The following is a 15807-nucleotide window of genomic DNA, read 5'->3' on the forward strand; positions in this document are numbered from 1 at the left end:
CCCTATCCTCGCCTGACTCCACTGGCTTCCCATCACACAGAGGATGCAGTTCAAGATCCTGATCCTCATCTTCAAAGCCTTCCATGGCCTTGCTCCACCCATACCTCTTCGACCTCCAAATCCCCTACCAACCGCCTGCTCCCTCTGCTCAGTGGGCTGTGGCCTGCTTCACGTCCCCCGCCTCACCGCCCCACCATTGGTAGGCAGGCAGGCCTTCCGACACTGCCCCACCCTCTGGAACTCCACCCCACATTCCCTTCACCTTGTCCCTTCTCTTGCCTCCTTCAAGACCCTCCTTTTCGACCATGCCTTCAATTACCCTCCTTCCCCGATCCCGACCCCCAACCCGGGTCCGAAAAAATGATTGTCCAGGGTCTAGGGACGTCCTCCCACTGTGAAAGGCGCTATAAAAACGTAATTTTGTTGTTGAAAGAGTTGAGGGACGGAGCGAGTTGTAGAGATTCTGGGAGGGAAGTAGATGGGATGACTGCTGATGGTGGGGAGGTGGGGTCAGGGCAGGGGGACATGCGGCTGGGTTGGTAGCATCATGCAAACATATAAGCCAGTGTACTCGATAGCAACTGGTGTAGGCAGAGTTAATTAGGAGGGAAATGAAGAGTTGTCCTACTGTAGAAGGCATTTCCTTTTTTTTATCATTACCATTTTCTTCTCTGTTCTTAGGTGATTCACCGCTGGGTGCCTTGCAGCAGAGAACCAAGTAGCAGGTCCCACATAGACAAGACTATCCTGCTGGTTCAAATTGAAGACAAATACGTGGCTATCATCGAGTCCGGAGTCTTGGAATTGGGGGCTGAGGTTTGAAACACTTGCAGCAGAAGTTGATACTGAGAGCAAAGCCTGTTCTGCCATCTAGTGGTCTGAAAGCATCACTACAACAGCTGGAGGCTGGAATGGAATACTGTACCTGGAATCAGCCACAGGGTGAAGAGCACAGGGATGGATGTAGCTTCATGACCTCATCTGATAGGTGTGAGAATTGAGGGAGGGGGTAGGGAGCGAGAGAGAAAGAGAAAAGGAAAACTGCATGAAGGCAGAATTCTGCTAATATATCATTTTGTTTTTAATTTTTTTTAAAAATCTTTTCATTGCATCTCATATACTTTAAAGAACGGTTTTCCTTAAGTTCTTGTTCAGTAGATTACATTGAAAGTGTTGGTCTTGTTATTTATTAATTTTTTTGCCAAAAACTGAGAACGCCATGAATTTCATACAGTGCACATTTGAACTGTCCAAATATTTTTTTCCCTTATTCTTGCTTGGTTACAGTTCTATTGACCATATAAAAGAGCGGCAATGTTATAAGTGACTGTCCGGTCGGACCATTTTATTTTAATTTTGCTCCTTTCCCATTCCTTTGGAGTTGTAAACGTGTTAAAAGACAACTGCACTAAGTAACAGCAATGCACTAAAAACTCTGAGATTCCTCAGATTGTTTATTTATAAATTGCCATTATTTTAAATGCCTTTTTGGGAAGAGAACAGCAATTTACTGACTTGCATTCAATTAAGCTCCGATCACACTTTCTTTCCTGTTGTACTTTCTTTTGACTTGAATTTATTTTGTTAATTGATTTGATCATCAGAACCTATATGTACAGTTGTATGATTTTTTTATCAAAAAATATTTATTACTTTGAACGTGTTTTTTGTTCCCTTTTGCTATAAAGTTTCTGTGTATTCAGGGAGAAAAAGTAACCATGGGTTTCAGCAGTGATTTCACTGGACTGAAAGTGACAGGAAACAGCTATGTTTCCATTGCAGACTGTGCAATTGAATCCCTTTCCCTCAGTGCATCCAAACCACCACTGCGCCACCACACACCATGCATCGGGATGGGCGCTTACAAAATACATAAAACCCTTGTAAATATTCTAGTTGGTGTTTTAAAACAGAGTGGAAGGATTTTTTTTGCAATATATTGCATCTGAAACTAAATACAGTATTGAAAGTTGAGAAATTATGATAAATAAAAGGAATTTTATAATGAAGTGAATCTCTTTTCTGGAACTTTAGTCAAGTGCTGGCTTCACTGTCGTTGCTCAGCCATTGCAAAAGATGTGTGTTAAGTAGCCGATGGGAAATGATTGGTGCATCCTGCTTGTTCCAAGAGTACTCCTCAATCCCATCTTCAACTAGCAATTTAATTTGTTATTATAGTACCTCTTTCTCCTGTCAAGTGATGCATGAGGTATTATTTTATCCTTAAATTCTACAAGTGTTCGTAAGTTTATATTTAATCATTTAAGTCACTCACCAGTGCAAGCATGCAAATGGGGGTTAATTCTGATCTTTCTCTTGTGTTACAGTGGTTTGGACTTTTGCTAAATCATGGTGCTTGTGCTCAGGCTTTAGTACTTAGGACATTTGCATCTCTGGGTATACGTTCTCCAGATACCACTTGAAAGATGTACAATTCAGCCTCTTTCTCAGCTCCACACGCTCATTAATGTCACCGTAACTCTGGTTCCTCAGTTCAGGCCTCGTGGAGAAAAAGTTTTCCTGGAAATACACAAGATATGTTGATGAAATAGATTGGAGAACAGGGATTGATTTAATGCACGCTCAACAGTACTGATGGGTTGTGTTTACATCACTGATGAGACTCATTTACTGGCTGCCCAGTAGATGCTGGAATTTCAGATCAATTTACTGTTTAGGTTTCAGAACTGTGCATTTGCGGGACTGAATTGTGTAGAGATGATGGTTTTGGTTTGGCTCACTTACTAATGTGTGGTACAGGACATTGATGGAACCTCATCAGAAGCAGCAGCACATGTGCCCTTTACTGAAATGGCACCATTACCTTATATTCATCCATCCAGACATGGGCAAGCCTCAGGGAGTTGGACGTCATGGTATCCCGACCTCCAGGTGAACCATATGGCCGCCATTTGCGGAAAATGTGTCCAACACGAGAGCACGGAATTATTTTCAACTGACCACCACACATCCAAATCTGGGTGAGGAAATGTTTTGTTATTCATAGAGAAAATAGGGGCAGGTAAAACCAGTGTTTTTGTACAAAAAGGTTTGATTTTCATTTTACTACTAAAATTCAAGGTCTGCTTTTACAGGTCATACTGTCGGATGCACAAGAACAGAACAAGAGGGCGCAGGTTTAGAATTGCAAAGGACAATTTTAGGACAGATACCAGGGAAATATTTCTTCACCCAGAGAAAATAAACCGGTTATTGGGATGGGTGGTTGAGGCCACTGGACTCATTTTTAAAAAAAAACTGGAGAGTATATATTGGAATGGTGAGATCAAATAGGGTGAAGGGCCTCTACATCCCAGTCAAATTTTATAATAATCCTTACATTTGATATAGCACCTTATCACATCATCAAGACATCTCAAAGTGCTTCACAAGATGTACTGTAAAGTAGTGTGACTGTGTCTAGATTGTATTACAGTGCAATAGCAGGTTCATTGGTCATTATTAAAAGAATAACTTGACAGCATCATAATTCATCTCGCACGTGAGACCACAATAGTTACTTGATTAACCGACATCCACTGCCATTGAGTGTGGACTATAGATTTCAGGTCTGATAGCACAGAATCTCCACGAGCAACTTCAATTTAACAAGACAATTCTGAGCAAGAGTGAGTTAAAAAAAAAAAATACCCTGAAGGAAATCTCCAAGTTTTCTCCTCCCCAAATATCCATGCCACCATCGTACTCTCCAAGTTTCCTGAAGTAATCCCGGTCCATTGCAAATAGCCCTCCCGCCATCACTGGTGATCTGAAGGAGGGAACACAGAGCACATTGCTCAATGGTATTTGGCTTGGAAACCATAACAGAAAATACATTTAAAAAAAAGTTAAGGAAGTTCTTGAAAAGCCTATGGTGAAAGAGCAGGGGAGTAGGACTAATTGGATAGCTCTTTCTGCCACAGTCTGCCTCATTCTGTACTGTAAGATTCTATGATTCTAATAGTTTTTCAAAATGCCACAGCTCTTATGATTTGGGTTTATTTCTGCTCCTCCCTCCATCCCCACCCCAAGCAGAGCAAATTGATGGGGTTAATACAGTACTTGATTGGTGCAGTGGCTCCCTTTGGTCCCTTCAGCAGGGAGTCAGGCACTGGATCCCACTTGAAGTGCAGTCCCCAATTAAACCCTCCCTTCACCATCGGAGAAGAACTGTAGATCAATGTCTCAGCGTCAATCATGTCAATCATCGGGCACACCACGGTCCGGTGATCCTCCGAAACGGGGGCCAAGAGAGGCTGCAGCCACCTCGTGTTCACTTCACAGTGACTATCGAGAAACACCAGGACATCCCCTGAAAAAAAATATAAGCTTATCAAGAAATGCTACACTATCGACGCAGAAAAGCTACCTATGACGCTTGATCAATAATGACAAGCACATTCCAATTTCAACAACTTATATTCACATTGCGCCCCTTACGTCCCAGAGCACTTGACAGTGGTGGAGCCCGAGCAGGGGAAGATGACCTTAAGCATGCGCAAAGGGGAAGGTCTTCAGGCGTGACCTGAAGGAGGGGGCAAGGCGGAGGGATTGAGGGAGAGTATTCCAGAGTTTCGAGGAATAGTGGAGGAAAGCAGAGCCACCGACTGCAGAATAGAGGGCACGAGAGATGAGGAAGAGGCCAGAACCAGTCAATATCATTACCAATTCTCATTCTCCAAAGAGAATGTTCGAAGTTGAAATATCTAATTCCAGCCGATATTCTAATCATCCAAAATCTATTTCCTTGTATTAAGCGACAAACCTCAACGAACATAAATGGAACCTAGTAACCCATGGCTGTTTGTTTTCGACATGCTGAACCTATTTCCTCACAAAATAGGGCAGCGAGCAGCTTGTCTTAACGGTTTTGGAGACTTGGGTACCTGTTGCACGAGATGCTCCTAACATTCTGCTACGTATCAGACCCTTTCGCACTGCATTTCTTACAAGCTTCACTCTTTCAAGCAGGTTGTCTTGAACGTAATCCTCTAGCAAATCCTTCAGGTCATCTGGCAAAGAAAGAGACAAAGACGCACATTTTGGGAAATCCGATTCATTTGAATACACTGAGCTATTATGCTATCAGGATTGCAACCTGCAATACAATCACTGGCTTTACAAGAGGCAAAAAAAATATATATTTTCTTTGCAAGTTGGCAACAGAAGAAGTTGAATCATTTACTCACCAAAATCACTGTGGTCATCCACTAGGATGATTTCATGCAACAAGTGTGCAGGAGTGCGGTCTAGGACACTGTGGACAGTCCGAAGCAGAGCTGATAATGCTTCATTATAAAAGCAGATGATGATACTAGCAGAGGCCAGGTTGATCGGATACCTCTTTTCCTTACATCTGTCAAAAAGAGTTCAATAGTGGAATTTACGTTAAGCATTTTGTATCTGGAATCTCAGCTCCAAGGTTATTTTCAACAAACCTGTCATAATAAATTGCTTCAATAGCCAATTCTGAGCCTCCAAATGGAAAGTGTCCACAACACAAGGTGGTCAGGACTGCTTTATCCCCAATAATTTTGGGGCTGGAGAAACAAAGAATGAACTACAGCCAGAGCTCGTGCTCCTGATCCCCAGTCAGTGACCATTACTGAGGAGATGAAGTCAAGATTAGGCTTGGCAGCAATGATCCCCCTTTTCTCCATTGGTGAGTTTAAGCAATTTATTCAACTATCAATAATAATAATAATCCTAATTTCCGCAAAGCATGAGTTCTGGAAAGGAATTCTCTTCTGTTCCTTGCACAAGAAACATCTTAAAAGTAGCTCTGAGAATGTGAACTTGCTTTGGATCTCTCGTATCAGGAAGATCCCTGTGGTAGCCCAAGCGGTTACTGATGAGCAAGTTGAAGGCATGTTTCTGGATTCTCACGTCCCAAATCTGCTTATCAGCCTCATTGAAAATCATACCTGAAAAAGAAGAGTTGTCATGTTATACTTGTTTAAAATATTCCACTTAGTACTCAAATGTACTCAAATATTCCACTTAGTACTTGAAGCTCTCACTTCTAAATCCTCAACCTTGTGGTCCACTGCACAACACCCAACCCCTCCAGGAGTTGACAATGATTAGATATAACTGAACTGGTAATAAACCAGACCTTGCCATCACGCTCCTGGAACCAACCACTAACTGTAAATCATCTGTTCAGGTTTGACCCACCACCTCCTACAGTGACCTTCCTGTGACATTTTTCCTATTCTAGTATATTCTGTGAAACGCTTTGAGATGTCTCAAAGACTTGATAATCAAATGCAAACTTTATTTGTATTAGTAATTTTTTAATTTAAATTATTATGCAGGAATTTGCTTGGGTCATATATTATTGGGGTAATAATCCCTCCAAAAAAATTAAACACAAAAAATTGGGTTATTCAATCCACAATTTTGTTGGACATTGTTGTGCACAATTGGCTGCCGCGTTTCGTCCACAAAATAGTCAATCCACTGTGCAGTATATTCTGTGAAGCGCTTTGAGGCGTCCCAACAATGTGATAAGGCATCAAATGCAAGGATTATTATTGTTATTTTAAATGTATTACTTTGGATTTAAGAAGCAGAGCAGCAGAATGCAGCACAAGAGAATCTAAGAAAAAAATAAATCACTTTAGTTTGGAATAAAATACTTCATCGCACTCTGGTCTGCATTATTATAATAATAATAATCCTTGCATTTGATATAGCGCTATTCACGTCGGAAGGACGTCCAAAAGCGCTTCACAGAACACACTGTAAAGTGAATTGACTGTAAATTTGTGGGCGAACGCGGCAGCCAATTGCGCACAGCAATGTCCCACAAACAGTCATAGATTGAAAATGCCAATTTTATTATTGTTTTTGGTTTTGGAGGGATTATTATGTGTGGAGTAAGGAAACTTGCCCAAGGTTTCGCCCTGACCTGCCTGGAATTGAACTCAGGTCTCTCGCTTGCAAAGCGAGTGCTCTAACCACTGAGCTACAGGACTCCACCTATTATTCAAGTAACCACCTCAGGAAAAGCCACACAACAACAAATTGCACTTGTATACCACTCTCCACGCAGGGTTGAGTCTCAGAACGCTTAGATACAGCCAACTTAGGAGATAAATTACCTTTCTTCAGCTCTTTCTGGGCAACTTTCTTCAGGTAATTGAGTGATGATCTGACAGGCTGAGCCCTCTGCCACTGAGACTGAGGCAGCCATTTACTTGGCTTCAGGTACGGCTGGAGTTTCTCCTGCACGCCTCGAAAGTCCACATCGCTGAGAGAGCGCAGTTTCCAATTGACATTGAAGTAAACGAAAAGGAAGAGCATCCAGGCGACCGAAGAGAAAAGGCAGCCGTAGCAGAAATAGCAGAACACGGCACGGCCCGATGGCAGTCTGAACATTCTGGGAGCATCAACCTCTGAAATGGACAAACGTCAAATCGATTGCCCATAATGAGAGAAAAAAGAATTGGGTTTTTTTTTCCAGCCGACCAGACAACTCTTAGCGCTTCACAGGTAATTTGTCAAGTGTTGCAACTGTTTTAGGCAAACGCGCAGCAACCATTTTTATCAGCAAGGTCCCAAAAACACACACAAGGTGAATGACCCATTCTTCCGGGAGATTGTTAGCCAGGACACAGGAGAAACGTTATTTTTCCTCTTTGAAATAGTGCAATGGGATCTTTAACCCGATGTACCGACCAGGCAGAATGCTGCTTTAACATCTCATCTGAAAAATAGCACCCTACCCGTAACAATACAGTTCAGCTCTCCCACAGTGTCTTAAGATGGAGTAAAGGAAAATAATGGATTCAAATAATACCAGAGAAAGTTGTGGACTTCACTTTGAAAGAAAAATCGACCAAGTCCAGACATGCAAATTCTTACTAATCTGTATCACCTTTCTTCATAATATGTTTGCGCAAGTCTGAGTGGAGGAGTACTCATCAATTGCAAATTTAGTTCAAAGGATAGTATTAGACCTAGTTGCAATCATGGCCTTTTACAATTGTCCACTTAGTACAGTCATAGGACACGACCATCTATTCTCTGGGGTTACCACTATTCAGTAACATTCGGATGCACAATAACAGGAAATAACCTGAAACTCACATTACAAAGTAAGATTTAACTGGCCAATTCTCAATTCAGATTTTATTTGCGTAAATACTTACAGACTGGTCCCTAAACAAGCAAAGTTGCCAGAGTCATGTACACATACACAGTCACTACACTCACAGTAAAAATCCTGTGATACACTTTAAGACATCATGAGGCGCTATGTGAAAGTTAAGGATTGTTAGCAGTATTACCACTTTCAAAGAGTACAAAATAATCCATCCCAACCTACACTGATAGAGTCAGAAGGACAGAACCCATCAAAATACATCTGCAAAACTGCAGTGTGTGTCCAGCCTTAGAATGAACCCACTCTTGACACTTATCTATTCTGGGAAACCAAACTACTTAGATCCTTCCCACAATGAATATGAAGTACCAAAGTATGTGAAAGAGGTTAGAAACTTATACCATGTTCAACATTTCCCAATATTAGAAGTAGTCTAAATAAGGATATGGCTTGCCTTCTCTCTGTTCCCATGCGGCAATAAGGTTCCAAACATCAGCACTCAAAGAGAAGTGTTTGAGTTTTTTTTCACGAGGGGTGGGGTGGGGGTGTGAGAGATAAACTAATTAACATGCACATGCAGCCACTTTGTTGTTAGTCCAATTGCTGGCAAGCTTCCTTCCCTGTTCACTCAAATATAATTAATCAACCACTCAAATTGGCGTCTCTGAGTTATCTAGAGCAGTGTTGGTGGTTGACCAGCCAATTTGGATTAATTAGATTTGGAAGTCTGGTGTATTGTTCAAAGTGTTGCCTTTGGATGAGAAATTAAATCAAGGTTTTCCTGCTCCCATCCTGGATGTTAAAGTCTTTCACAGATGGGCCTGGAGACATCCTCCTTCAAACACACATTGTGTTTGGGCATTCTTCTCACTGCTCTTTGTGGCATGTTTTTTGATGCAGCTTAGCTGTCGTGTTTGCCCTACAAAACAAAAGTCACTACACTTCAAAATAACTCGATGTTTGCTGTGCTTTGAAATGTCCAGTACCAATGTGAATTGCATTGGGAGCACAGGAAGGTGCTGTATCCAATTCAAGTATTATTCTCATTATCTATGATGCGGGTGAAAGTGATTCCAAAGGGACTGATGAACCATTATCTCATTCGCATACACCCACACGGCTCACCAATACACGCGTGTGGGTATGTGTGTGTGGGTGGTGAGGGAGTGTTGGAATAGGATGGGGAGTAAAAAGAATTTACATTGACACTTGAAACTTGAAACAAACACCATTATAATGTATATTTGTTGCAGTTCCATGTAACTTGGCATTTAATTGTATTTAATTATATTTAAGTGAACAATCCTGATTGGCTCGCGCTAGGGCCTCCGCACCTCGGAATATCCACCTGACAGGTAGACAGGACCTCTGTTTAACATCTCATGTGAAGGACCTCCAAAAATGCAGCACATCCTTGTCACTGCGTTGGAGTGTCAACCTGGACTGGTAAGTTCAGAATCTTGAACAATCTTCAGACTCAGAGGCAGAGCCCATGAACCAGTATAAGATTCAGCCCCTTCGTGCTCTCCCACTTTGTGGCAAGACACATTTTTTGGTACTTAGCAAAGCATCTGAGGTCAGCTCTTCCCTTCCTGTCCACAAAGAGTTTGTTTGGATGAAATAGTTTCACACTGCTGTGTGCAAGAAAAACAGTGCCTTCAGGCAATGAAAGCCAAAGCACGTCATCACTCGCTCTGACTCACTAGTTAAACAAGGCTCAGGCCATGGCCCCAGATAAACTCAGGGCCGTGGCTGCACCAAGTCGTACGGTTAAAGTGCTGTTCCTACTTCCTCCTGGCTCAGACTAACTTGTCTGTGCATTATCCATGAAGCCAAGCCTAAGGATGGCAACTTGGTTGAGCTCTGCTAGACTTTATTAAGTCTGTATACAAGGTGCCACAAAGTCCTCTTACCCCCCCATTACAAAAAAAATGATACGAGACTCCAGAGGAGCTGAAACATGTGTAAAAAAAACACATGGGGGTAACAGGACTATGTGGACTCCCTGTACAATAGGACTAATTCAAGAATGGTCACATAAAGCATATGTATGTAATATCACAATCAAGCATCAGATGGCACTGTGTACTATGTAATCTAACTTCCGCTCTCAAGGCCTCAGTTCCAGCACTGATTTTATCCACAGCTGCAGAACCTCAGTTCATCTCTTTTCCACCTCCTTCATTCCTCTTCTAACAAGATCTAATGATATTTCAGTCAGCAATTTACTGAATGAGTGCTCCGGCTCCAAACTGGCCTGACTGCATTGAGACTGAGACTGATTTGAGAGAAGGGTGCGAGCGAGAGACGAGCTGAAACGATGGTAAGATGGGTTGTGGATGCCTGAAGCTGACAAAAATCCAGTTACTAGGAATTACAGACACTTGCATGAATTGGTTAATGGATGTGCCTTTAGCCAGTGGGCTTGTATTAATTGGATAATATGCATGACTGTGGCCAGCTTGCACAGCCATCATTTGCAAGGTGACATTGAAAACTGCTTTTCCTGAAAACTTTCAGGACTTCAATATCCCCCGAATCCTAGAAAGTTGCAGCCATTTAGAAAGAGGCCATTCAGCTCATCCAGACTCCACCCACCAGTGTCTTTCTCCACGAAAAACACCGATCCCACTCACCTGTTCGCTCTCCATTCACTTTTTGAAACATCTATCCAATCCCCTTTAAAAGAAACAATTAACAATATTTTTCTTCTTTCTGTAAATCTCTGTTCATTTAGGTTTATTAGCTACAGTTGCCCGGAGAATAAGTCAGCAATCCAGAAATCCCATGTTAGATTTCAGGTGAGTCGTGTTGCCTCCTAGCTGGGTTTGCTGCATTAAGGCCAGTTCACAGCTGTGGTTGGCAATGTCATTCCATTGACAGTAGCACAGAACAAGAGGGAGGAGCAACAGCTGAACTCCATCAAAATGCTCCATCAGAGGCAGAAAAGAAAATACTCACTGGAGAGAGAAAGAGAGTGAGCGAGACACAGGAAAGTTGGAAGCCTGAGGAAGTAGAGGTTCGTAGAGCCACAGATCAAATAATTAATTAATGGAGCTACTAATTTAAGTCGATTCAATCTTTATTTTAATTGTTTGATACTTTAGTTTGTTTTGAACTATCACAATCAGTATGGTGATTTTTATTTGTGGTTTCAAGCAACAAGCTGACCTCTAGACTGTGCTCCTAAATATTGTGCCCACTGCTCAATCCCTGCAGACCTTTTCATTGTAGAAGTTGCCATTCCTAGTTCCGCGTTAGCTGAAATTGCTCTGGTCTACACTTAGGTGTTACAGCTGGCTTCTTCCTACTGGAGGTGTGCTCAGGTGTTAGCAATCTTGCCTTTGATTCAAAAGTGAATGTATTCAAGCCCCACATCAGAGATGTTGAACCCAAAAGCCTAGGCTGACACCTCAGTGCATTGTTGGAAGCCATCCTTCATATAAGACATTAAACCAAGGTCCTGTTGATGTTAAAAATCTCATGGTACCATTCGAAAAGAGATGGGAGTTTTTATCCGGTGTCCTGGTCAACAATCTCCCAGGTAAAACTGGTCATTCACTTCATTGGCTGTGTGCAACCTGGCTGCTACTTTCACCAACAAACCACATAGACACTGCATTTGATAATAAATCTTGTGCAGTGTTTTGTCCTCCAGACATGAAAAGTGCTACAACAAATGCAAGTGCCTGAATTATTTATTCTTATTATTTATGAGTGGATCTCAGGTGAGGAGATGGTGGAGCTGCGATTACCCACCCAGTGTGGTTTAATGGACTGATGACAGTCAAGACTTACTAGAATTGACAGTCCTGCAATAGAGAAAACAAACCTAAAAGAGAGTTGGTGTGTATAAGAACCCTTTACGCAATGGGAAACATTGTTAGCTTGGGCATTATATGTTGTTAGATACTTTTCTTCTGGTGGAGTAGTGGATAAAGACTACTGTAATAGTTGTAAAAATGATATGTTGGTTACAGGTTCAAATCCAGATCTATTCTTAGTTGGGTAATTGGGAGGCAGTATTTCTTGCCAGAAAAGATGGTAGAGGCCAGGACACAAGACTCAAGCAGCTTGACAAGAGGATGGTGGAGTGGGTGTTCTATAGGGGTGAGATCGGATGGGACAAATAATAATAATAATAATAATAATAATCCTTGCATTTGATATAGCGCTTTTCACGTCGGGAGGACGTCCCAAAGCGCTTCACAGAACACACTGTAAAGTGAATTGACTGTATATTTGTGGGCGAACGCGGCAGCCAATTGCGCACAGCAATGTCCCACAAACAGTCGTGGATTGAAAATGACCAATTTATTATTGTTTTTGGTTTTGGAGGGATTATTATTAGGCGTGTGGAGTAAGGAAACTTGCCCAAGGTTTCGCCCTGCCTGGAATTGAACTCAGGTCTCTAGCTTGCAAAGCGAGTGCTCAACCACTGAGCTACAGGACTCCACGTAGCTCCACAAAGGGCAATCTTTATCCAAGCCCGTTCTTGTGAGCTTTTGAGCTTGGAGTCAGTAAAATGGAAAGGAAATTTGCTGGAAGTAAATTTCCCTGGAGTTAAGAATATTACTTTATTTGTTACAGCTATAAACCCAGTCTGGGTTTGAAATCTGCTTTGACTAATGTTCCAGCCTGCAGAGAGCAAGAGAGCTCGCGAAAGAGAGAGAGACCTGATCTAAGAGTCTTGGCCAGTCATGTTAACAGGATGAGATAAACATAGATTTGCTTTGCTGACTGAAATGTGTCCATCTCACTCTGGAGGTTCCACTAATTGCCGTGTTTGTAACATTTAATAATTTAAGTGTTTAAAGTGTTGTTCTCTCCTGGTTGTTTAAAGGTTTAAGCATTGCAGTGGTATCAGTTTAAAAATACTCAAAACCATGAATTTCACTCAATTGAAAGCTGCCAGTGGCAGACTATTCTGGGCTATGCTTTCCTCCAGAGGCTTGAGAAACTCGCTTCCATGTTCAAACAGGGCAAAAAGATTATTTATTTACGGTATTTTTGATTAGGTAAGAGCACATGACTAAACAGAACATCTATAATAGAAGTAGAGGAATATATGATACAGTGCAAGGTCATTCATTTTTATCATGTTGGTGTTGGTTCCTCCTAGGAACCTGGTTGTTAATCGATTAGCAGAATGCTTTCCGGCGATAATAATACCTACCCCTCCCACCCCAACACCCCAAAAACTCAATACATGACCGTTTGTGGGACAATGCTGTGCGCAATTGGCTGCCATTTTTCACCCCCAAAATACACAGTCTATCCACTTTACAATACATCTGTGAAGCGCTTTCAAATATCTCAACGACATGATAAGGCGTTATATCAAATACAAAGATGCAAGGATTATATCCATCCTTATCGCAATTTCCTGCTATGCCCACATGTGGAAGTCCATCACCATGCTTAATCCAGACTGTGTTTTAAGATGTGTGACACATGTGTGTATTCCACATATGAATACAACCTACACATAGAAGATTTCTCCATGTCTGGAGGGACGCACCCTGCTCACCTAATTCCAGCGCCTTGGGACGCAAGAAGGTAACAGATACAGGTTCGCAAGAGCCAAGGTTTGGGGACCCCAGAATGTGTGTTGTGGTCTTGCTAGAATTTAACCAATTACAAATGCATAGCTTCCATTGGATGCATTGTTTACAAGTTTTCCACTGCTTATTATTATCTGCATCTCGGAGTTCTTCTCACTCGCCCCTTCCCTCACCGCTTTCTGATGAGTCTCAAGACCTTCCTCTTCAACCTCACCTTTGGTCATCTGTCCTCTCGCCACCCCAACACCCACCACTCAGCCATCCCCACCCAGCTCAGGTGCCAAGCTAGTACTGTCAAAACGCCTTGGGATGCCCGGCTGACGTGAAAGGCGCTATATAAATGTAGATTTGTATTGGGTTGTATTCATCTAATTTCTGTTTGTTGGTGTAGATTAGCTGCCACGCATCCCCACATGACAGCAACGACACTTGAAAGTAACTTATTCTGGGACAGTCAGCACTCTCAGAGGAAGCGAAAATTGGAAGAGGGAATCATCAAAATATTTTTCTGCTTTTGTGATAGCTTTAGAAAACCATGTTGACATTTCTAATGATGGTGCCCAGGCCTTTGGCTGCCTGTTGTTGAAAACAATCCTGTTTTGATTTGAAGTAGAGCTTGTTTAAATGCGATGCACTGCTCCCTGGAATTAGCAATTTGATCTCATCTAAAATTCATTTTGTCCCCTTTGCTACAGTTGTCACATTCATTCCTTTCCCACCACTCTCAGCCGCTCATTCCTGCAAAATGGAATAATAATAATCGTTGCATTTGATATAGCGCCTTATCACATTGTTAAGACATCTCAAAGCCCTTCACAGGATACTCTGTAGACTCTGTATTTTGTGGGTGAAGTGCGGCAGACTGTTACTCACAGTAATGTCCCACACACCGTCATTGGAATGAATGACCAATTTTATTTGGGGGATTGTTGACCAGGACACCGGGAGAAACTCCCTCTCTTTTCGAATAATGTCATAGGATCTTTAACAACCACCTGAACAGGCAGATGGGACTTCGGTTTAACGTCTCATTGACAATGCAATATCCCCCCAGCATTGCATTGGAGTGTCATCTTAGACTCCAAGTGCTGATGTGGAATCATACCAAACCCTATCTTGGCCTCAGCCATGGTGTACAAAATAGTAGAAATTGACATGTATTTAGCACCTTTTACATTGGGAGGACGTCCCAAGGCTCTTTACAGCCTGGCTTGACACCCAAACTGGGAGTGGGAGCTGAAGGTGGTGGGGAAGGGGAAAAGTGACCAAAGGCGCGGTGAAAGAGAAAGATCTTGAGATGGACCTTGAACGAGGTGAAGAGTAGATTGGCTGGAAGCCCGAATGCTGAGGTTGTATAAAGTATACGCAGATGTTCTCTTTCCACCAAGGCCATAAGGATACTGATCAAAGTGAGAAACCTGGCAAGAGGTGTTTTTTTGCTCCTTTCTGGGACGGGGTACTGAGAGACAATTATAGGGCTCTGTAATTCTGCCTCTGACTGACATTTACTTGCCACAAACCTTCTTAGTCTGTATGGCTCAGTTTCCTTCTGGGCAGTGTCTTCCAAAGTGAGCCATTGGGGTCGTCAACAGTCCCAAGTCTTTAGGCAAAGCAAGTTGCTCTTTGAAGTTGAAGTATGAGTTAACTTGCCAGGGAATTCAGCCGCCGTCAGGAGACAACAAATAGGATGAAGAGCCTCGGTCAGGTGTTGAAAATTGTTAGAAATTGCTCCAGCACTGAACTGTGAGAGTGCGTCGTTTGAACTATTACTGTAAAGAGCTTGATCCTTTCAAAGAATTAACCTTAGCTGAACCCTGAGCATCCATCAAGTTTTCCTGCTTCCCACATTCGTAAAGTTCAGATGCGAGTCCACAACTCTCGCACAGCAGCAGTTTGCCGAAAACAAATAAAATATTCACTGCATCTTCCTGTGTATCACATCTTTATCAATATTAATGAAGCTGTCAGAAATAAAAGTTCGGCTCAATTCAGAAAGTGCTGGAATTGTACAGCAGGTCGATCGGTATCACAAAGCCAAAGACAGGTTAATGTTTCAGGTCAGGCCTTTCATTGGCACAGCCAGGCTTTTCTGATGGAAGATTCCTTTCTCAAACATTAACTTGTCTGTCTCTT

At 42.2% G+C, this 15807-nt stretch overlaps 2 protein-coding genes across 2 annotated transcripts in view; one reads left to right on the top strand and one right to left on the bottom strand.

Annotated features, from left to right (window-relative positions):
* pcnx1 (pecanex 1) overlaps positions 1-2002 on the top strand; it is a 49195-nt gene extending 47193 nt beyond the window's left edge. The window contains exon 36 of the mRNA XM_042337953.1: positions 682-2002. Within this exon, the coding sequence (XP_042193887.1) occupies positions 682-822 (141 nt within the window). The 3' untranslated portion in view covers positions 823-2002. The remainder of the gene's footprint in view (positions 1-681) is intronic.
* Positions 2003-2340: 338 nt separating this feature from the next.
* LOC103178486 (polypeptide N-acetylgalactosaminyltransferase 11) lies at positions 2341-7341 on the bottom strand. The gene is made up of 8 exons (XM_042337954.1): positions 7088-7341; positions 5801-5926; positions 5190-5356; positions 4887-5012; positions 4063-4312; positions 3652-3769; positions 2825-2977; positions 2341-2520 (listed from the first exon to the last, which is right to left on the bottom strand). Exons 1-8 carry the CDS (start codon positions 7306-7308, stop codon positions 2377-2379), a joined length of 1305 nt encoding a protein of 434 aa, XP_042193888.1. The 5' UTR covers positions 7309-7341; the 3' UTR covers positions 2341-2376.
* Positions 7342-15807: the final 8466 nt, after the last annotated feature.

The sequence above is a fragment of the Callorhinchus milii genome, unplaced genomic scaffold, assembly GCF_018977255.1.
Source record: "Callorhinchus milii isolate IMCB2004 unplaced genomic scaffold, IMCB_Cmil_1.0 Scaffold9, whole genome shotgun sequence".
NCBI lineage: Eukaryota > Metazoa > Chordata > Chondrichthyes > Chimaeriformes > Callorhinchidae > Callorhinchus > Callorhinchus milii.

Coding starts and splice junctions, on each gene's coding strand:
- LOC103178486 (XM_042337954.1), bottom strand. CDS start 7,308: ATGCTCTTCCTTTTCGTTTACTTCAATGTCAATTGGAAACTGCGCTCT. Junction 5,927..7,087: donor GGTAATTTATCTCCTAAGTT/GGCTGTATCTAA, acceptor CTCTTCTTTTTC/AGGTATGATTTTCAATGAGG. Junction 5,013..5,189: donor GGATGACCACAGTGATTTTG/GTGAGTAAATGA, acceptor TTTCTTTGCCAG/ATGACCTGAAGGATTTGCTA.